At 47.9% G+C, this 23,614-nt stretch overlaps 1 protein-coding gene across 2 annotated transcripts in view; it reads right to left on the minus strand.

Annotated features, from left to right (window-relative positions):
* Positions 1-7,540: 7,540 nt before the first annotated feature.
* Positions 7,541-23,614, minus strand: part of lrch4 (leucine-rich repeats and calponin homology (CH) domain containing 4) — a 79,426-nt gene continuing 63,352 nt past the window's right edge. The window contains exons 11-18 of one of the 2 annotated variants that reach the window (XM_063187134.1): positions 20,942-21,013; positions 19,726-19,783; positions 19,366-19,423; positions 19,036-19,134; positions 18,387-18,484; positions 15,245-15,382; positions 14,099-14,176; positions 7,541-7,734 (exon numbers count right to left, since the gene is read on the minus strand). In XM_063187134.1, the coding sequence (XP_063043204.1) occupies positions 7,564-7,734; positions 14,099-14,176; positions 15,245-15,382; positions 18,387-18,484; positions 19,036-19,134; positions 19,366-19,423; positions 19,726-19,783; positions 20,942-21,013 (772 nt within the window). In that variant the 3' untranslated portion in view covers positions 7,541-7,563. Of the gene's footprint in view, positions 7,735-9,126; positions 13,137-14,098; positions 14,177-15,244; positions 15,383-18,386; positions 18,485-19,035; positions 19,135-19,365; positions 19,424-19,725; positions 19,784-20,941; positions 21,014-23,614 lie in introns of those variants that run through there. The other variant, XM_063187133.1, reaches the window with a different exon arrangement.

The following is a 23,614-nucleotide window of genomic DNA, read 5'->3' on the forward strand; positions in this document are numbered from 1 at the left end:
AAATGCCACTTGAAGCCGGGCCTGATGCTCCTGTATCCAGTCGCACACTCGACCATGGACCGGTGGCCGAACTCGGCCCAGGAGGAAGTCTACGGGTAGCTGTGGCTCTTGGCCGAACATAAGGAAGTGTGGCGATTCTCCTGTCGCTTGATGCGGGGTGGTATTATAACAGAAGGTTACGTGCGGCAGGCAAGTTGCCCAGTCGCGCTTCCGAGAGGCCGGTAGAGTACGCAGGAGGTTGTGTAGAGTGCGGTTAAATCGCTCACATTGGCCGTTCCCGGCCGGGTGGTACGGGGTGGTTCGGGACTTCTGGACCCCGTACAGCCCGCAAAGCTGCTGAATCAGGGTGCCCTCGAAACAGCGCCCCTGGTCGGAGTGGAGCCGACCAGGAATTCCGAACCGGTAGAACCATTCCACAAGCAAGACCTGGGCGACCGTCGAGGCCCGCTGATCCCGGGTGGGGACGGCGATGGAATACTTACTGAAGACGTCCGTGATGACTAAAACGTTCTCCACCCCCCCCGACGTGGGCTCCAAAAGCGTGAAATCCACAGCTACCACTTCGTTGGGCCGAGATGCCAGTAGGTGGCCCATATGCGCGGCGGCTAGAGGAGGCTCCCCTTTGGACTCTTGGCACCTAAGGCACTTTTCACACCATCGGCGCACCTCCGCAAACATGCGGGGCCAGTAACACCGTTGCCCAACCAACTCCAGTGTTCGATTAATCCCCTGGTGGCCATGGTGCTCGTGGAGCTGGTTTAGGACCTCTGATTGCAGGGCAGCCGGCAAAACCAGCTGGAGGCACTCATCACGGCCACTGGGGTGTAGCACTCTCCGGTAAAGGACTCCATCGTTCTCCACAAACCGTTTCCACTGCCGCAACAGGATCAAGGCCAAGGGTGACAGAGCTTCCCGTTCCTCACGAGTAGGCCGCCGACGCGCCTTCCAGAAGGCCAGAATCGGCTGGATAACAGGGTCTCCTTCTTGCAGAGCGCACAGGTCCGGCAAAGGGTAGGAGGGCAGCACCGAAACAACCAACTGAGAGGCGGTGATGCTACCCCCCGGGACAGCGGCCGGTTGCAGCTGACCACCGGGGTCGCTTGCTTGCAGAGTGCGCAGAACCGGCAAAGCGTGGGGGAACAACCCCGAGACACTGGACTGAGAGGCGGTGCCGCCATCCCCCTGAGCCGCTACCTGTTGCAGCAATCTAGGGACCGCTGTACCCGGAACCAGGTCACTCACGTCTTCTTGGTCTGGCTGATTCTGCCGCGACAGGCCGTCCGCATTACCGTTAGATTTACCCGAGCGGTACTTTAATTCAAAATCAAATGATGCAAGCTGTGCGGCCCACCGGTGTTCGACCGCCCCGAGTTTGGAAGTGGTGAGGTGACTCAGGGGGTTATTATCAGTGTACACGACACACTTCTGGCCCAAGAGATATTCGCGAAACTTCTCGGTGACGGCCCATTTTAGGGCGAGGAACTCGAGCTTCATAGAACTGTAATTGTTCATATTCCTCTCTGTAGGTCTTAACGTTCTACTGGCGTATGCCACCGGTCGGACTTTGCCGTCCACCTCCTGCGAGAGGACCGCGCCCAGTCCGCAATGGCTGGCGTCGACCTCAAGAATAAATGGGCGGCTAAAGTCCGCGTACGCCAGTACCGGCGCCGACACGAGCCTCCCCTTGAGTTCCTCAAAACTTCTTTCGCAATCCTCTGACCATGCATCAAGAAACTGCTGCCCCGAGGGCTGACGGGAACGGCTCCCGTTCAAGGTGGCCACCAATCGATGCAACGGCGCGGCCAGCTTTGCGAATCCTTCGACGAATCGTCGATAATAGCTGGCGAAGCCTAGGAAGGATCGGAGCTCCGACACATTGGCAGGTCGCCGCCATGTGGCCACTGCCTCCACCTTGCCAGGGTCGGTAGAGACCCCGTGCTGGGAGATCACATGTCCCAAGTACTGAACCTCCGGCTTAAAGAACGCGCACTTCCCTAATTTAGCCTTCAGCCCCTCCGACTGCAACCGGGTCAAGACCATCTCCAGGCGCTGTAGATGTTGCGCCACGGTGGACGAGAAGATCACGATGTCGTCAAGATACAATAGAACGGAATGACACTGTTGGTCGCCGAACATACGTTGCATTAATCGTTGAAATGTACCCGGTGCATTGCACAGGCCAAAAGGCATTCTGTTCCATTCGAACAACCCGAAGGGGGTACAGAATGCCGTTTTGGCCCGATCACCTTCTGTCACGGGGACTTGGTTGTACCCACTGGCTAAGTCCATCGTAGAAAACCAGCGGGCACCTGCCAACATGTCCAATGTCTCCTCGATCCGAGGAAGCGGAAAGGCGTCCTTCCGAGTTCGGGCATTTAACAGGCGATAGTCGACACAGAGTCGCAAGCTCCCATCCTTCTTCCGGACTAGAACAATGGGAGACGCGAATGGACTACTGCTTTCTCTGATGACCTTCGCCTGGAGGAGCTGGTTGATATGGGTTTTTACGGCCTCGTAGTCGGAGGGGGCAATGCGCCGGTAACGCTGCCGGACCGGTGTCGGATCCAACAGCGGGATGTCGTGCGAGATTAGGGAAGTGCAACCCAAGTCGCCCTCATGGGCGGAGAAGACCGAAGAGTACCTCAGAAGCAGGGCCCGGACCTCAGCCTGTTCCTCGGCAGGCAGGGGTAACAAGTCCACTGCGCGGATTTGTGTCTCCAAAGGCGACGGGGCAGGCGCCTGAGGGTCAGTAATGGCGGCCACGGAACGGACTTCCACCACGTCCCGTGGCAAGCTGATGATCGACACAGCATTCACCTGTCCGAGTCTAGTACGAGGGTACAGCAGGACGTCCGTACAACCGACGTTAACTACAGGGATCTGCACCAAGCCACGGGTCACCTGCACCAAGGCAGGGGACACCAGCAACCCCCCGGGCAACCCCCGGTCCGTCGGCTCAAAGAGGGTTCCAAGCCCTGAATGTTGCTCAGGGCAGGTGGCAGGAATCAACTTCATGGTCCCCCCCGGAACCCGCCATGGCGCACGGCCCCGGACATTCACCACGCCGCTGGTCTCGGGGGTGGGCCGGATTTCAGCCTGATGACAGTGTTGCAGCGCTTTCAGCACCGGTCGAGGGGCAGTTGACACTGATGGGAGATCGAAAAGCGTGGGACCGTGCCGCCCAAAAAGTTCCTTATAACACTTGCCGATAACATTCATACCAAGAACCCCAGGGACCACGGAAGCCGTGCCCCCTGGGGGGTCGCGAACGACCAGAACACCGCAATCAGGCATACTCTTCCCGCAAAGCTCAATATTCAGCTCCAAGTAGCCCAAGTAAGGAATCTCTAGGCCGTTGGCCGCTCGGAGCTGCAGCCAGTGACATGAGCGTAAACGCTCCTGCCCCAAAGATTCGAAGTTGGCAGCGAAGAAACTTTCAGTGACGGTGGACACCATAGACCCAGTGTCAATGAGACAGGGGACCTGAACCCCGCCTATCCGGACGAGCAGATGTGGACAGTTAGAAAGTAACGCCTCGGCGGCATTGGGAGGGTGAAGGGCATTACGTGAGCCAAGAGAGGCCCCCCCCGGACTGTGACTCCTCAGTCCGGTGGGCGTCAGTTTCCCGAGGGCTGGTTCGGTTGGAGGGGCCCATTCTCCGAAAACCCGGAGCCTCTACGGGAGGGTGCTTGTGGGGGCCCCACCACTCGTTCTCCGTCACAATCCGCAGCAATATGGCCTGTCGCACGACAGCGCCAGCAGACAAGGGGTCCCTCCCGAGGAGACCGACCTCGCCTCCGTGGCTCCCCCTGTGTGGCCGCACCCCGAGAAAAATGCTGCAACTGAGCCTGTTGATTTTGCACCATTTCCATGAGCTTCGCCATGTCGGCCTGCAACTTCTCCATATCAGATCTGGTCGGCGCCCCACCACGGGGATCCATGCTTACGGCGCAAGAGGTACCAGGGACCCCAAGGGAGCGATCAAGTGAAGACAAGGAAAAGCTACGCGGCCGCTGCGGTTCGGCGGCGCCCTCCCGTTCCCAACGCATGGCTTCCTTACGCACCGCGATCAAAGTGGCTAACGGCGTGGTCCGAATGAAACTCTTCAAGTGACGACGCAAGGCGCCCTCGTTAACATGCTCCACAAACTGATCACGCAGAAGAACGTCAGCGTTAAGAATTCCCTCAGGCGCATTTCGTCTAACCTTATCAATAAGGGTCATTAATGCGATTGAAAACTCTAGCAGTGTCTCTCCCTCTTGCTGTTTTCTCGAAAAGAACGCCTCCTGCAAGGCCACGTATGACTGTGGGCAACCGTAAAGCTCCTGTAAAATTTCTAAGATTTTCTCTGGGTTTTCTTTTTCTTCTCTCGGCCTATAGCGGATCTCATCCCGTGCCTCGCCATCCAAGTGATCGTAAAGAAAATAGGCTCTCTCGGCAGCAGAAAAATGGCGCGCCCGCATACATGCCTCCGCCTCCTCCTTCCACGCCTCGATACTTATGCCCCCATTTCCCCTAAACAATGGGCACTTCTTTTCCCTTGGGACAAAGACCAAACGTTCTGTAGCGGGCCCTGCCGGGGCGCTACCATTTACTGTGCTCGTACTTGTGGCCCGCTGGGCGAGGGAGGCCTTTAAGCGCTCATTCTCGGCTCTTACCTCAGCCAACTCATCCCTAACCTCTTGTGCGTCCCGCGACATGCTGCGGAAACCGATCAAGACAAATTTGGAAAATGCAAAAACTCACAGGGATGGCTGGTCCAAATCCCGAGAGAGGGGCGGTCTCCCAACCTCGGCTGCTGCTCCGCTTCTACAGGAAAAACACAAACTCACAGCGCTTATTCAGTGGTGCTCTCACTTTCAACCAACCACATACATACACTCATTCAACCATTGACCATATGACAAATTTCTATTACAAAGAGTGACAAAACAAAAACCTAAAAAAATGAAACCAGTGTCTCTGCTCCTATGCCAATCCTGCCCGACTATAAGCCAAAATGTAGTGGGCGAGACCGTTACAGGAAGTAGTTCGACTACGCCACCCCCGGGGGTGGAGCCCCCGGAGGAAATGAATTAGGGGTAGTTACAGATACCCCGGACCAACACACAATGTACCCGCACAATAGATTACCAGGCAAACACAGGTTCGTGCACAATGGAGGCAGAGACAGTGGTGACAATTAATAATTCAAATCTTTATTATTCTTTGCGTTATAAAAATATATCTTTCTCACTCTTTGCAATAAAATATAAAAAGGTACTCACAATTCACAAAGTGCAGTGGGGTGGGTGTGCTATCGCAATCACCCGCAGATCGATAAACACTTGCCCCAAAGTATGTTCACGTTCACAGTAAAGTGCAGGGGTGGGTGTGCTGCCACCACACCCGCGGATCTGTAAACACCTGCCCCAAAGTATGTTCACTAATTCACAATAGGCAACACACCTGGTAGGCCTAAGGCCTTAGAACCCACACTCAGGTTGTCAGACTTTGTTACTAGGGGCTGGCACGGCTAACACATTAGGGCCAATGGCACACCTCAGAATTAACAAAAGAAAAGTAAAGAAATAGTTCACAACAAACAGAAATAATTCACGGCAAACAGAAACAAGAAGAAATCACAGCAAACCATGCAAAATAAATCAAAATCCAATAAGCACATGCAGTTAAATTAGAAATTAGATAATTGAATGAAATAATAAAAAAAAAGGGAAATTAGGCACAGCAAACGAAAGAAAACGAAATCAAAACATGAGGTAAACCAATGCCAGAGGCTCAGCTCAGTGCAGTCCCCTAGGTATCCCCACACTACCTACACACACACACTCACACGCACCAGCGTACACCAGCTCACACCGAGCCGAGCGCCCACACACACACACACACACACACACACACACTGAACCAAAGCGCGCCCACGCACACACACACACGAATGTCCAATTTCCGAGGCCGGAGCAGCAGCCGAAATACGGGTTCCCGGCTTCCAGAGGCACCACACAACCGGGGCTAAAAGTCGCCGCTCGTGCACCTAAACGCGTGGTGTGTCTGACCACGGCCACACGGATACAACCTGCGAGGGAGGAGGAGAGCGTTAGCCAAGCTAGCAGGACACCCACTATCACACGATTCTGCTGCCGAGAGGTTACCTTACCCGGAGATGAGGGTGCACCGATGCGCGATTCTCACAGTCGGAGTGCCAATACAGAGGTACACGGCCGAGGCGCCGGTAGCGACCACACGCTGAAACCATAATAATGGCCGTCGTTAGCAACCATGGTACGAAAACAAACAGTCAGGGCTGGGTAAAGGCACAAGCTAACCCACTATAATACATACCGGCGTGCAGGAGACGGGAAATGCGCAAGGTAACCGTTGGTATTGTCCACCGAAGTCCTTGCCAGTGGAGAAGCAAGAGATCACTCTAGCCAAGTAAGAGACGCCAAGTTGGAATCACAACCTATAGAACAGCAGACGCGAAGTTAGCCACTAGCTGCTGGCTAGCACATAAACAGCGACAAGAAATGGTCCACATACTCACGAGGACAAGAAATGGTCCACATCTCCTAGATCTGAACTGGACACCGCACTCCTCTCGACGGCGAGGGGAGAAGCAACCACAGCATTCGCCGGTGGCGATGAAACGCGCAAAGGAGAACTTTGCAGGCTTACCGAATACTAGCCACTGGCAGTGTTTATGAAGAGACTTCCCATAAGCCTCTACGAGCGGCGTGGTGACGTGTGCCGCAGCGTCAGACCTCCCTTAAAGGAGCAGCGCTCCATTACATATGAAAAAAAATTGGGCTTTCGTTAATGGTGTGTATTTTTTCCTACACTTCAAATGGAGGCGGCTAATAGAGTGCTGTTTTAATGCTGACTAGAGTTATTCACCAATTGCAAATTATATTATGCTGTTTCTTGAAGCCTACATACATTAGCCTTGATATTTAATGCACTGGAGGGGAGAAAACAAGAGTGTTGCCTGAAACTTTAAATCATTAAATATAAATGTACAAAAAGCAGATAAATGAAGTGAACATTCAACAGCCTTTCAAATAAAACACTCAATTTGCCTTTCAAATAAAAACACTTTATTTATCTCAACCAGATACAGTATTTTCATCTGACAAATGTAATACTGAGTGGCCTACAAGTTTTAATGAAAAGCACCCCTGATTGCATTTAGTCGCATGTACTGTACTGTATGTTTAGAAAGGTGGCATCCTTTGCTGAATGGCTTGCTTACTCTTAACACTTCTTATCTACTCATGGTTGAGTGGGTTGTTGATAACTGATGAACACAAGGCTGCCCTTCAAAAGAGAAAAGCTTTTTCCTTCATCAACTAACCCTTAATTTCCCCCCGGTATCAATAAAGTTACTGTACTCTACTCTAACTGACCGGTACACAATATAAATCACTTTTCACTTTTCTTTCATATGTACACACATTGCTCATAGATTAAAAAAAACAGTATGAATATGAAACACTTTTCCAGGTTTCCAAATGTATTTCCCATCTATTATACTGTACTGTTCTAACACATTTTCACATCTCCATCTCAGAATGTTTCGCCGTTATTCTGAGCGGGCACTAAGGCCGGCCCCGCCAGGTCCTGCCGGGATAGCCGTCGGGTGGCCGTGGCGGGCAGCTCTGCCAAGGCCTGGACCGTCTGGGCGATCCGCACCAGGCCCTCATCCTCCAGGATGAGTTGGGGTGGACAGAGGGCATCCTGCAGTGAGCGGGAGAGATCACGTGATGAGACAGTGGAAACACAGTACATTCATAGCACACATGCACACACCAGCTACCAAAACCATCAAACTGACATGTTTGATGCAGCCATATCTGCATGTTTAGTACTTATGCATGCAGAGATGGGGCCCAGACCCATGCATTATTCTAAAACACACCAAAGCTCCAGGATGAAATGCAACATGGAGGGCACGCACGCGCACACATGCACGCACGCACAATCTATCATGTTGGGTGCAACCATAGCTGCATCCGTATTGGCCTTCTTGTGCATGCAGAGATGGGACCCGCAGCCATGCATTATTCTTCTATACACTAGAGCTCCAGAATAGAAAGCAAGCCACCATTAAGTGCACAGATAGACCGATACAAATCAGTCACAAGCTGCCTTAGCTCTAATAGCTCTCTAAGGCCCAGCACAGAGCAGACATTAAGTCTCAATCTAATAATCTGGCTGGCCACTCAGTCACTACTTAAAGAAAAGCCACCACCCACCCACCACAGCTCAGCATGCACAATTAGTCACTCAAACGGGGTATATAAAACAAAGTCAGTAAAATTGATTAGCCAATCACAATGCGGTCATTTGTACTGGCCCGAGTCCGTGAGAGCGAGGCGGCCGGCCTACTTACCGTAACTGACACAACGTAATCTGAAAATTTTATTCCTTGGCATGGAGTGTGGAACAAGAGACAAAAAGTCAGCAAACACTGGGAGAAAAAATATGTGAGAGCGGTGCGTGATGCAGCAACAGCAGCGGGACTGAATGGCCTTCTCGGATAATGAAGGCAGAATGTTTTTTGCTGATTGAGGTGACGTAAGGCATTTCAGAAGGCAAGGCAAAGCTGCAGAGAGAGAGAGAGAGAGAGAGAGAGAGAGAGAGAGAGAGAGAGAGAGAGAGAGAGAGAGAGAGATGGCTGCTGCAGCAAAAATGAACAGCAAATGGTTCCATCATCCACTCACCTCAAGAGAGAGCGAGAGCTGCTTTTTTTTTTTTTAAATGTGAACATTTATTTTAAATCCCATCCTGCAGAGGGATCATGTGGAATCGAAGCAACCATTTGTTCAGCAGGCCTCAAGCATTGCACACACAGACACAAAGAAGACACAGACAACACTGGCAATACTTTCAGAGATTTTCTTGGGTTTTTAATAAATTTCTTTACAGAAAGAGAAAAAAAATTATATATATTTTTATATTCATATAAACTCATATTTAACGTCTCATTAAATACAACGCTATAGTATAAATACTAAATACAACAGATTCCCCATTCGCTTTCTTCTCTTCTTTTGCTATTTCGCCCCTAAAAAGCAACATCAGTCTCTAAACCAGTGAAATAGTGTTCTCACCATTTTATATATATAAAAAAACAAAACTATACAATTTGGTTTAGGAGACATAATGACCAAGCAGGACTAGCTAGCAAAGTGGCTATGTTTGTGTTTTCTGTTGTAACAGACAAGGTACAGTATGCTGCCATCTTAGTAAATGTAGATACCGTTGACATTTTGGCTGTGTTCTCTTGTCATGGGTACCCTTCCCAACTCCTAACCCACACACATAAGACTCACCCTTATTCCTAAAAAAAGGGCAAATAGTTCAAGTAGTTTTCTCCACGTAGGAGGGGGGATTCTAATAAATGTGGTTCAGAAAAAACTGTGTCGTTGGTTTTTAAAAAATCTTCCCAGAAAAAAGTTCACTAGTTCACAATGCAAAAATATCATCTCTTAAATGCTTTGTACAATACAAGACGTAACATGCTTTCCATCAGCTCTCTCACGACGCTTGCTAAAAAAATCTTAAAAGGAGGGAGAGATGTGGCCCAACTCCAGTGGTATCAAGCGAGTGACTAGAACCGAATGTGTCCCACACTGCACTGCAACCTCGCTGCTCCTCATCTTCCTCTCCTCTCCTTATCCTTTGATCTCACTCCTCCCTCTGCCCCCTTCCATCACCCCCCTCTCTCTCATTCTCACTCCACTGTCCTCTTTCACCTTGTGCACCTTCACAGACTTATAGACGTCACACACACACGCACACACATACGCACACACACGCACACACACGCACACACACACACAGCCAGAGCGTACAAGTGTTCCCAAAAGCACAGGTAAGTCAGAGCAGGCCAGCGCAGGGCAAGAAAAAAAACAGCAGAGGCCTCATGAACTCAATGAGCGGGAAAAAGAGCCGCGGTCAGCTTACTTCGGTATTCACTGCCAGGGAAAAGCAATAAGACACTGAGTCTTCTTAAGTGTGTGTGTGTGTGTGTGTGTGTGTGTGTGTGTGTGTGTGTGTGTGTGTGTGTGTGTGTGTGTGTGTGTGTGTGTGTGTGTGTGTGTGTGTGTGTGTGTGTGTGTGGGCGCGCGCGTGCGTGTGTCCAGTCCAGTTACACAACTTCTACCTTCCCTTAAGAGCTGGATGTATTACAGAGTGATGTTCAATATAGGATGACTAATCATTTTTTTGCTCCCTTAAGCCTCTATTTCCTGAAGGCTGCTACGTGCTCATCACGAGGCCTCTGCTTTTTTTTTCGGCCAAGCACTGACACACACCACAGAACTCCTCAAAAAAAGGCATTGCTCAATAAATAAAAAAATAAAACAACTCAACGCAACAATAAATTAATCCACTGTGTACACCTATAAACACAAAAAAGTTCATAATGCTGAATCGAATAAACCGAAAAGGAACAAGGTAGCAATAACTCACTACAAGCTTAGTGATATTTTTTTCAGTACCATGAGGTTTACACAAAAAAAAGAAAAAAAAAGAAAAAGAAAAATTCAGGACGTAAGTGGTGTAATACTGCCCCCTAGCGGTCACACTCAAAATAGCAGAAGAAACTCAAAGGAACACCACAACACCAAAATCTGGTCGTGTGTGAAAGAAGAGGCACGTAAAACTAAAACTTTGTGAGCAATCGAAAGACATTGATTATTTGCAGCCCTTTCTTGCAAAGATGACACTGCGTAGGTGAATAAGAAAACAGATATTGTACTAGACTAGTGCCATTCAAACAAGTGAGTCAGACAGACAGACCTCTCTCCTCACACATTCTGACTTTGTCTTAAAAATTCAAGCCGTTTGGTTTCCAGGCTAATTTGGTTTTCGTATTCTAAGGCAGCAGAGTGGGAATGACTCCCCTGAAAACATACAGCGTCACGATACATTATAAAACCCCAGATGAATTAGTGTCGACCTCCTTGTCAGCTTCCAGTGCTCTTTCTAATGTGATGATATTTAGAACACCCTTATTTGTGTGTGCACATATCAAAAAAGTAGTAGCATGACTAGGCACTCTGTTCACTACTGGAGGACTGTGTGTAGTGTTTTCCATGTCTTTGTAATGGTCATTAAAATATACTTTTCCCGCGTTACAATTTTGGACATTGATGAATCTGTATTCACAAACTAAAGAGTCTTGTCAGACAGTAGCCTACAAACTTCTGATGAACTCTATTTCAGTTAAGTGTCATAGATAGTGTCATAGTGGACACACTGGTTGAGGACAGTGGACCACTGGGATAGCAGTGCTGGGCAACATGGATCCATTAGTTTACAATCCAAAGCCATGTGTTCTAAGTCAGTGGTTCCCAACCTTTTTCTTAAGGGACCCATGTTTTTACTATTGTAAGCTTTGGTGACCCAACCAAGCGAGCGCCCGCACGAGACGGAGTCACAAGATGCCCTCCGTTTCCTGCGAAAACTTATTGTAGTTATTTTATTCCTCAATTCGTCTTTGGTCAAATATAGAATAAATGTTTAATGTAGCACTTACAATTTGTTGCGTCTATGCATTTATTAGTTAAATGCTTTGTCTTTTATTCAACATGGGCTATATATATTTAAAACGAAACCCCTTAAAATCAAGAGGGCTCCGCGACCCCCTGTGGATCTTTGGCGACCCATAAGGGGGGTCCCGACCCATAGGTTGGGAACCACTGTTCTAAATGACCAGAGTTTACCTCTCCAATCCAACCAGGTGATTGCCTGTTTGAACTGGGCAAGTAAAACCAGGACATTTGGAATATGTGGCACTAGACTGTGAACTAAAGAATACTGTTTGCTCATCACTATTGGATAGTGGCTATTGATTGTGGCTGTGGATCGTGGCTGTTGGATAGTGGGTAGTGTACACAGGCTGGTTGTGGACAGCTGGGGTGTTGATAAGGGTGAGATGCCAAAGGCCGGAGGTCCAGGAGGTGGCCTGAAGAGCTTAGAGCAGGGTAGTAGGAACCCTATAAATCACATTCTCCATGGAGATCAGCGGATACAACAGTCTCTTTCTGTGTGTAGTGTGTTTAGCGTTTAGTGTTTAGTCTGTGTGTGTGGTGTGTGTAGTGTAGTGTGTACCCAAGATAGGGTGGTCATGGATTGACATTTTGTCCATTTGACGTGCTGATGTACAGAGCAAAGCTTGTGCTGTTCACAGCATGTGCATGAGCTGTGTGTGTGTGTGTGTGTGTGTGTGTGTGTGTGTGTGTGTGTGTGTGTGTGTGTGTGTGTGTGTGTGTGTGTGTGTGTGTGTGTGTGTGTGTGTGTGTGTGTGTGTGTGTGTGTGTGTGTGTGTGTGTGTGTGGTCTAGGGGGCCCAGTTGGGAGCGCTTGGGCGCCACGTGACCACACCGCTGGTGAAAGACAGTGCTTTTCTTTCGGCCGTAATTCACTTAACAGCTGGCTTCTGCTCTTAGCACATATTGCGGTCCTTATAAGCAAGCAAGCAAGCAAACGTCAACACACACACACATATCCGCACACATGTACATACTGTACTCCACGTACACAGTGTACACACAGCTGGGATTCTGTGCATGGAGGTCATGAATCTTCCTCAGCCATTGTGTGACAAGCAGGACGGCTTTACTTTTTTTGCAGCATTTGCAACGGTCCAAGTGGCCAGCGTGTCCGTTGTGCGTCCGCACACAGATGATCGTGCACACACAGATGTGCAAAGATTTGGATGCACATGAACACACACGGACACAGATGCGCATTAATATGGACACTCGCACACTGATGCACATAGGTGCGCATACACATAAAACACACGTTCACGCGCACATGTTCACGCGCACACGTTCACACACACACACACACACACACGGCGTGTGTCTAGGCGAGGAGGTGGCAGTAGAGGGCGTATAGCAGGGCCATGGCGAGGCAGTAGAAGAGCAGGAAGCCGCTGGGGAGTGAGAGGGGCGGGGCGGAGGAAGCAGAGGGGGCGGAGACGGGGGACTTGGCCTTCGACTCCTCCTCCTGCTCCTGAGCCACAGGCTCCTCCCCCAGCCCCTCCACCGCCAGCAGGGCGCGCACCGTACGCATCACGGCGGCCAGGCGACAGCACAGCACGTCAGACGCTATACACACCTCCGCCTAGAGGAGAGAGAGAGAGAGAGAGAGAGACAGGGAGGGAGAGAGGGAGAATGAGAATAAGAGGGAAGAGGAAAGAAAGGAGCGAGGAGGAGAGGAGGTGGGGAAAGGGAAAAAGGGGGAGGAGAGGAGAAAGGGAAAGGGAAAAGGGGGAAGAGAGGAGAAAGGGAAAAAGGAGGAAGGGAGAGAGATGGAGGGAGGAGAGAGAAACAGAGACAAAGTGAAAAGCGACGGAGAGTGGGAGACACAGAGAGCAATAGAGAGAGTAACAGAAAGAGAGATGGAAAAGTAAAGGAAGTAGGATCGAATAGTGAAGAGTAAAAGAAATGACAGTGAGAAAGAGAGAAGTAGCCGGGGTGATAAAGACACGAGGGAGAGATAAGGGGCGAGGCATGACAAGCAAGCGATAAGGGCGGCGAAGAGACAAGAGTACACGGTATATAGAAACAAGAAAAAAAGGCACAGAGCAACAGACAACACAGCAGAGTGGAAAACAAAGCAGGGAAGGAATGTGACAGAAAAAGAGGTAGAGGTGAGATAGAGAAAAGCACAAGGGGAGAGAAAACAAATCATGACATTAGCTGAAAGCACGTGTATTACACACAGCTATTTCACAGACTGCATAGAATCAGTGTTAAACAACATCTTAAACATATGGCAACAGATAGCACCTATGTGACACATAGGGTAACACTGATGTGACAGACAGAAGGAGAGGGAATGGAAGAGCAGATACACACAAACTCAGAGTAAACACAGACTTGAACACAGAGCAAACGTAGAGAGAGGAACAGACTGGTAGAGTGGGAGAGATAGAGCAAATGAAAGAGAGTGCTAGAAAAAGGGAGAAAGACAGAGAAAAAGATAGGAGGAGAGAAAGACAGACATGGAGAGATACAGAGATACAGAGAGAGAGAGAGAGAGAGAGAGAGAGAGAGAGAGAGAGAGAGAGCACGACTAAGTACCTCGGGGACTCCCAGTCTGCGGCAGGCTGCGATGAAGTTCTCCACGTTGAGGCGGCACTTGGCAGCACTCAGTTTGGGCTGCAATGGAGGAGGAGGAAGAGGAGGAGGAAGAGGAGAGTTAAAGAGGATTACCAGCCAAAGGTCACACCATACCTCCGGGGGAACGCTTAATCTTATACTCCACAGCACAGGGGGGCTTATGGGGAGAAAATATCATTTTGGAACACAGAAACTGGAGTCCCAAAATTGAAGCGCACCCCCGTGGGTGTGTTTAGAGGGAGAGAGAGGCCGGAGGGGTGGGTGAAATGGAACTGGAAATGGGAGAATGTGATTGGTCAGGGGAACGCTTAATCTTTTACAGTTCAGGCCAGCTTATGGAAAAAGAAATATCATTTCGGGAACACAGAAAGTGGAGTTCCCGGTCTGCAAACGATATGAAAGTGGAGTCGGGGCAGTGAAGGAGGACCTGTGGGTGTGTTTAGGAGAGAGACTGGGAGGGGGGAAATCAGAGGAATGCGATTGGCCAGGGGAACGCTTAATCTTAGACAGTTCAGGGCAGCTTATGGAAGAAATATCATTTCGGAACATGGGGACTGGAGTCACGGTGTCCTGTCGATATGGACTATGCATCAAGCTGAGCTACGGTGCAGTAGAAATTGTTGCGGCAGTGCCCCCTAGGGGTGAGTGCTATGTTAACGGCTAGCTCATTTCAGCAGCCCGTTGCTAAAGAACAGGGGTGAACAACGTTTTTCATTCGAGGAGCCACTTCAGATTTCTCCAAGGGCTGTAAAAGTCCTCCAAGGGCCATACTATGAACACAAACCAGGATTACCCCCTGCACTTTAGGCCTATATTGAAGGCAGCCACCTTTACAACAGATCCCACCTTCTCTAGGTCCCCTGAAAAATAACTTAATTGTATTGCAAATGTAATTTCTAAGATTCCTTTACAAAACATGTCATGTTTAACGTGAAGCTGCATAGCATTAAAATTATATCAGGGGCCGGATAAAACAACCTCAATAGAACATTAGAAGTGAGGAGGACCCCTATGGGTGTGTAGAGGGGAGAGGCTGGGGTGATGTGTGAAATGGGGGAATGTGATTGGCTGGGGGAATAGAATTGGGGGAATGTGATTGGCTCTCACCACTGCAGGGGAGGGGATGTGGATGATGGAGACGGCGCGGGGTCGAACGTGGTTGACCAGCTGGCAGAGGACTGTGCCGTTGGAGAGAGCCTCACCCAGGTCCTCAGGCAGGGACAACTTCAACTTGGACTCAAGAGTCTGATGCAGAGAGATGGAGAGAGAGAGAGAGAGAGAGAGAGAGAGAGAGAGAGAGAGAGAGAGAGAGAGAGATGCAGAGATTATGGAAGCAGCATTTGGAATGATTACAGTGCCTAAAATTACATTCTTTCCTATTCAAGTTTATATTACCATAACCTAGTTTAGAGACAAATTAAGGGGAGAAAGGGACAAAGGGAGACTGAGGGAGAGGGATCATTATAATAGCAGCATTTGGAATGGTTTCAATATGTAAAATAGCATTTCTACTTCAAAGTTTGAGAGAGAGAGAGCTAGAGAGAGAGATAAAGAGAGAGAGAGAGACAGGGCGAGCGAGCGAGAGTGTGTGCGAGTGCGAGTGTGAGTGCGAGCGTGTGTGTGTGTGTGTGTGTGTGTGTGTGTGTGTGTGTGTGTGTGTGTGTGTGTGTGTGTGTGTGCGCGTGTGCGCGTGTGAATGAGTGAGTGAGTGAGTGAGTGAGTGAGATTAATAAAAACATTTGGAATTGTTTCAGGATCTAAAATAACATTTCTATTCAAGTTTGTTACGTAAGTTGATTTATGCGTCACACACATAACTCGCATAATTTCCCAGTGAAATGTGAGATTGTTCAGTCCAAATCTTTCAGCCTATGAAAATCTGTCCATGCTAAGGCTGCTTTTAACCGCCGTCTCTGTATCTGTACATCCTGTGTATGTTCATGCTTAATCTTTTATGACAACTGCTTTGGGACAAAAATGATCAGTCGTGCAAATAAAGTCGGTGTTGAATTTGAGAGATATGGTAATGTGGGAAACAGGGGAAATAGTCACTAGGGAAGGAGTCACAGGGGGACAGGGGATAGAGGAGAAGAGGAAATGGGAAGAGGCGGAGGAAGCGGATGAGGAGGAGAAAGAAGAAGAACATTATGAAGACAACAGCTTGTAATCAGTGGGATCCCCAATGCACTGGGGAAAAGAACAGACACAATGGAGAGATGAAGTAAGGAAGAGAGGAAGTGAGAGAGAGAGAGAGAGAGAGAGAGAGAGAGAGAGAGAGAGAGAGAGAGAGAGAGAGAGAGAGAGAGAGAGAGAGAGAGAGAGAGAGACAGAGACAGAGACAGAGACAGAGACAGAGAGAATAAAATAGTAAGTAGAGAAGTGACACAAGAAGAGAACACACCAGGGAATAGGAGATGGGGGAGTTGTAACAATTCAGGAAATCATTCATAGACACTTAGTTGCCAATTAAGGTCTCTACTTTAAGAAAAAGACACTTGAGTTTGAAAAGATAGTAATTGGTAACTACGAAAGTTTTGATCATTTGCGTCCCTGAGCAACCCCTCCTCCGAGAGCGCTGTCAGCCCTAGGTAGGTACCTATGAAGCAAGTAATGGCACAAATACAGCAGCCGTGTCCAGATTGACACTGGCGACAGAAGTCATCGACTTTGTATGAATTTTGGGCGACAAGAGGCAGTTTGAGTGACTTGAGCGACAGTTTGTAGTTGAACTTCAGCGAATATTAGGCTAATTAGCTACGACGCGGTTCAGCGAGAGCCACCACATGTCGGAATGCTTGCATTCTGCTTTTAATGGGCACACTCTGTCGTAGGGCTGCACGATTATGGAAAAAATCATAATCACGATTATTTTGGTCAAAATCATAATCACGATTATTAATCACGATTATTGATTTCTGCAGTTTTTTTTGAAAATTATAACAAGATGAAATATAACCAAGAATGAATTACATACGGGATGAGCAAAATAAAATGAATTGTAATAATTATGTAAAGGCAATAGCATGAAACTTCAGTGGACAGATTTCTGTCCAGAAACACCAGCCTGTCAGTATGTTCTGGCTTCAAGGATGCTCTCAAAAGTAGGTCACTATTGCCACGATTAAATCACGATTAGAATCACGAGTTCAATTTCACTATTTTATCACGATTTCGATTATTTTTCGATTAATTGTGCAGCCCTACTCTGTCGCATCCATTGCTCGTGCCGCTCTTGCTATGAACATGGTCAAGCGCCTCTTTGTAGCGTAGGTCTCACCTTGTGAGTTCACGGGGTAAACACACTTATGTGCACTTAGCTTGTTATACCTGTGTACCCTGTATTTTTCTATGCAACGTGTAGAGAGTATTACATTGTCTACTTTTTGTGTCCTCTACAGTGAGTTACTTTTGGATAAACGCTGCTGCTTAATGCAAGGCAGTGTAATTAATAAAATGTAATAATCTTTCATGTCCTCTTGGTGGTGCTATTATTCCGTCATGACAAACCCTTGCAACTATTAGATCAGTGGTTCTCAAAGTTTTTGTGTGAAGTACCACCCGAGAAAATATTGAGCTCTCCGAGTACCACCTTGACAACCAACATTAGAATATCGCAGCAAAGGCCTTCCATATTCACTTTTGTGGTTCATAACGGCATCAACAGCTACAGTCACATTCAGTGAAAGTTTCTTGCTTGCCTAGTATTATTTTGCATTATGTTTTCAGATTCATACAGTTCAATATCAGAAAATGTGAGACAATGCGCAAAAAATTAATTCTTCCAAGTACCACCAGAGATGTCTCAAGTACCACCAGTGGTACGCGTACCACAGTTTGAGCACCACTGTATTAGATTGTTAAATAACATGGTAGGTATAGAGCACACTAGGGAGTAAGCTTACTGGAGATCAGCACTGTTCACCACTGGTAGGACTCGATGTAATATGTGTGTCATGGATGTCTGTCTTACTTTCTATTTAGAGTATATTTTTTTGTTTACTTTGTATTTATTGATGGTGACTAGGGCTGTGTCTCAGATGGCACTGAAATATAGCACCCAAAGTGTGTGCCGTCTGAGACACAGTATAGGGCTATCAAACCAAAGTGCCCATTGATGAGGCCGAATACAGTTTTCAAAATCTGAAACTAACGTAATGTAGAGTAATGTAAAACTATGAAGTGAGGAAAAGAGAGAGGTACAGAGAGACAGAGAGACAGAGAGACAGGAGCATGAGGAGAAGAATCCAACCTTGCGTAGCTGTACCACCTCTGGCCTCTCCTCGCGGGGGGACTTGAGGGTGGTGCGGGACTCACTGCGGCCCGACTCCACCAGGGAACTCACTGAACCTGCAGACATAACAGGCAGACGAGAGGTCAAGCACAAACACGAGGATCGATAGTTTGCCCTGGGTGAACTGTTTTGCAGTTGAAACACGTAGGTGTTATCCATTAAAATAAAGGATTTATCACTTTGTTCACCTTAAGCCTTGAGACTTACCACCTTCAACAAGAAGCCTACTGTTTGGGGCTTCACATTTTGGGGATGGTCACAAGCTGTACTACAAGGTTAGATATTCAATACGTACTTCAGCATTTGTAACTATTTGCACACTTAAATGTATCTAGAATGGTACATACAGCAAGTCTATCCGTACTATTGTACAAGTACCATTACGGATGTAATTACAACATGGGTAGTATATTATTTATTTGCAGTTATGCAATATCAAATGACTTGTGCTGTTACTGTAATTACATGCATAACAGCACTTGTACTTTAAACATCTCTGATCTAGAGTGGTACAGCAAGACCGTTTTGTTTGCCTGCTTCAGTGTGTGTGTATGTGTGTGTGTGTGTGCGCGTGTGTTTTCAGCAGCTATTAGAGTGCAAGACTTACAGCGTGATGATGTGCGGAAGAGGAAGCTGTTGGGTTTGTTGGGCGTCTGGCCAGGAGGAGAGCTGGACTTGGGAGGCGAGATGGGAGGCTCTGAGGACACTGGAGGAGGGAGAGAGAAAGAGATAGCGAGAGAGAGATAGCGAGAGAGATAGCGAGAGAGAGAGAGAGAGAGAGAGAGAGAGAGAGAGAGAGAGAGAGAGAGAGAGAGAGAGAGAGAGAGAGAGAGAGAGAGAGAGAGAGCGTCAGAGAGAGTGACAGATGAGAGATACACTTATGTGTATGTGTGTCCGGTGGAAATTGTTTATAGTGCTAGGGAGACTGATCGTGTACCTTGTCTGCTGAAAGGCCGCTGTAGATTGGAAGTTGGGCTTGTCATCGCGTCTGCACTCTGTTAGTAAACAGAAAGCACATTCAATTAAGAAACTTTCATGCTGGAATCCACTATCCTTGTCATTAGAAAGAGACAATGCTACAGCAATCCCTTTTTTCATATCAGTGGTGTTGCCAAGATTGAGTGAACTGCTCTCAAACATTTCACCACTCTTTTTTTTTTTTTAAACAAAAAGGTCCAAGCCACACTTCAGCAAAATATAAAATTAAATACAAATGTATAATAATAATAATTCATATAAAATACTTCTTTTTTATTGTTTATAAATATTGTTTCTAAAACAGAAGAAAGAAACTTACTGCACATCTGTGTCTGAGGCCATTCTGAGAGGGAGGGCTGCTTTCTGCTGATGCACCACTAGAGGGAGGTAGAGGACAACTTTACAATGGGCTCTACGCATAGTACAGCACATCCCCACACACCCTCCTGCTGCTGTCTCTCTAGGCCTCCACTTACCATACACACATATACACTCCCACTCATATGCATGCAGGCCAACACAAACATACACAAAAACGCGCACACACACACACACACATACACACACACACACACACACACACACACAAATACGCGCACAAACACACACACACACGCGCACACACACACGCACGCACACACACACGCGCGCACGCACACATGCGCGCACACACACGCGCGCACACACACGCGCGCACACACACGCGCGCACACACACACGCGCGCACACACACGCGCGCACACACGCGCGCACACACACGCGCGCACACACACGCGCGCACACACACGCGCGCACACACACACACACGCACGCACACATACGCACGCACACATACGCACGCACACACGTGCACATACACGTACACGCACACGCGCGCACACACACACACACACACACACACACACACACACACACACACACGCACGCACGCACACACACACATTTGCACACACACTTTATTGTAGTTTCTGCTAAGGTGAACAAGTTCTTGACCCTTTATTCCCCCTCTGCTTGTCACTCAATGAGGGGGTATGGCAGACAATCAAACACTTGCGGTACTCACACTCAAACACTTGCGGTACACACGCGCGTACGCACACACACACACAGGACGTAGCTGACTGTATCTGGTGATTTAGGGCAGGAGTGGCAGCAGTGTGAATGTGGATATTCATCACTGCCAAGATCACTCCCTATGTGGTAAGCTTAGCCTACGTGCTTACTAGCGCACACAGGCAAACAGTAATACAGTACAAACATCCACACACGCACACAGACACGCACGCACACACTTTTGCCAGGTACAACAAGTGGTGGCATCTATTCAACTCTGTGCTACTTCCAGAAACTCAAACTTCGACAAACACAAACACACACTCAGTACTCCCTCTCTCTCTCGTTTTGACTCTCTCTCTCTCTCGCTCGGACACACTGTCTCTCTCTCTGACACACACTCTCTCTCTTTCTCGATCTATCTCACATGCAGTGTAACGTGAGCAGTGAGCAGTGGTGTCGCACTCAAAGTCAGGGCTTACCCGGCACTACTTCCTGTCAGCGAGCTGCTCGCCGCGGGCTGACTTCCTGTTTTCACTGCAGCCTTCTGCAAACTGGAGGGGAGAGAGAGAGAGAGAGAGAGAGAGAGAGAGAGAGAGAGAGAGAGAGAGAGAGAGAGAGAGAGAGAGAGAGAGAGAGAGAGAGAGAGAGAGAGAGAGACAGAGACAGAGACATAGACAGACAGAGACAGAGACACAAAGAGAGAGAGAGAGGGAGAGAGAGAGAGAGAGAGAGAGAGAGAGAGAGAGAGAGAGAGAGAGAGAGAGAGAGAGAGAGAGAGAGAGAGAGGGAGAGAGAGAGAGAGAGAGAGACAGAGAGAGAGAGAGAGAGAGAGAGAGAGAGAGAGAGAGAGAGGGACAGAAAACACACAACACTCATTTATCGACCGAATTACTTAATGGAGAGGGTGCGAAAAAAGCAGAAAGCTCTGCCTCAGCAAAAGCCGATTTTATTGCTGCTCAAGGCAGAGTGTCTAAAGTGGCTCCCCACACTGTGATTGATGCAGCAGGCAGCGCTAAATAGACCCAACCATTCGATGAATAGATGGGCCCCTTTGGAAGATCCATCGAATCTGTCTGGAAATATTCACTGTCGCTTACTAAATGGCGCATCAATTTCAATTGGCTGGCTCCACAACACAGTGGCTTAATATAGTAGTGCATCGGACCAGGTCGATTAATACACTGCAAAATGTACCGTCGTGAGTGTGTAAGAAGATTCTTAAGTCCTGCACACATCGATTCTGACAACACTGCGGAGCGATGTGGTATCCCACTATTTCGGTGGCCCCCTGCAATCTAGTGGCACAATTTATGTAGCAAACAGCAGCAGGTGTATTCAACAATGGGTTTTAACGAGTGCCTCTGCCGAAAATAAGTATGTCAACCGTAATTAACAACTGATGTTGGCAAACATCGGTGGCATTGGTGTAGGATTGTATCGAAACGATGAAGTCAAACTTTGCCAGTGCTCTGCACTATGTCGGAACAAGGGAGTGGTGGGCTTTATTCACACAGGTAATGTTGGTCAAAACAGTTCAATTGTAAGCCAAGGTGAAGCTGTAAGCAAAAACAAAGTCCAGCTGCTTACAAACAAACTCTATGCAGTGAGTTTGTGCCAGTGCAGTGAGTACGTGCCAATGCAATTTCGTGTGCCAATGCATTTCGCGTGCCGATGAATGCCCAAAAATAACAGAAGAGTCCCAGAAAACAAATATCCCCCACCGTTTTTTTTTTTTTGGGTAATGAACGGCCGTCCCCAATTAGCAGAGGCAGTGAGTTGGAACTAACAGGTTGAGCCAGCAGCTCCTGGGTTGAAGGGATGGAATATGCACTAAACCGTTTACCGTGTGTAAGGCTACTCAACAAGAGACGGCTTTTTCGTTCAGCGTCCACTCGGCCAACTTACTCAATAACTCCTTATCTCTATTGTCTGGGCGGATCATCTACTCCGTTGGTGGCTGAGACTAATTCACAGCATTATTATAATTGTGGCGACACTGGGGAATGTTAAATCCTGACCAAAGTTCAGCCCCAATCGGGGAATCTAAATTGCTTTATGGGTGTGAAGTAGCTTTAAATGTCAATAGTTAAGTGTATTGTGCTAAGCAGTTTGGACAGAGGCTGTTTTGTGCCGTTTTCTTTTTCAGCGTAAAGCTACATTCATGTCACACATATCGCTACTGGTCACTTGCTTCTAGCTTCTAGTTAACAGTCAATGAAAAGCAAGAAGTTAACTGTCAATAATCCGAACTTTGCATTCCAATTGGCTTCTCGCATCGCTCAGTCAAGACCTTGTTTCGCTGGAACACAGACATTCTTTAACCTGAATAACTAGGTTTAATCAGACGTCCACTACTGTGGTCTCAATGTGTCAACGTAATGTCTGGACTTGAGAGTCCACTCTCTACTTTTCAAGTTTCTCACTCACTACTCCTGTCTCCTCTGCTCTCTCTCATATTGTGTCAATCCCTTTCTGTTCTCTCTCTTCCACCTGTCTCTCTCTCTCCTTTTCAATCACTTTCTCATACTGTATGTCTCTTTATACCTCAGTCTGTCCATCTCTCCGTTTACCTCAGACTATTTATCATTCCTTCCCAGAGCCGGTTCTGACCTCCATGGGGCCCTAGGCAAAAATATGCCAAGGGGCCCTCATAAAGCGCGCAACTCCCCCCCCACCGCAAAACGCGAAACACAGACACAAAATTTGACTCAAATCAAGCTTAATTAAAAAGTCTCCCTTTCTGCGCTCTTGAGACAAAAACATCAATAATGTCATAACAGATTGTGAACATGTAGACAACGGTGGCTGTACTGAACATGCGACTACCTCATCAGCTGCAGGTGTACCTGGCTCATCTGTGTAGGCCTACTACCTGAACATTGTGCTGGCCCTCCACTGGCTGACTGACTGGAGTCTGAGCTGGTCAGAAACTTAAGCATAGCGCCTGTAAAATATAACTAAGGCTTCAATTAATTTAGCTCCATCAAATTGTTTGCATTTAAAATTACCATATTTTATAGCCTGCCCCCTAGTAGCTTGCCTTTAGTAATCTGGTCTAAAACGTTTTTAAAAAATAAATGAATAGGCCTATGATAAGAAACTCATATGTAAAATAAATTATTTAGCTAGGCCTACATAACATATGTTATTAT

Source organism: Engraulis encrasicolus, chromosome 21 (genome assembly GCF_034702125.1).
Source record: "Engraulis encrasicolus isolate BLACKSEA-1 chromosome 21, IST_EnEncr_1.0, whole genome shotgun sequence".
In the NCBI taxonomy this organism is placed as follows: Eukaryota; Metazoa; Chordata; class Actinopteri; order Clupeiformes; family Engraulidae; genus Engraulis; species Engraulis encrasicolus.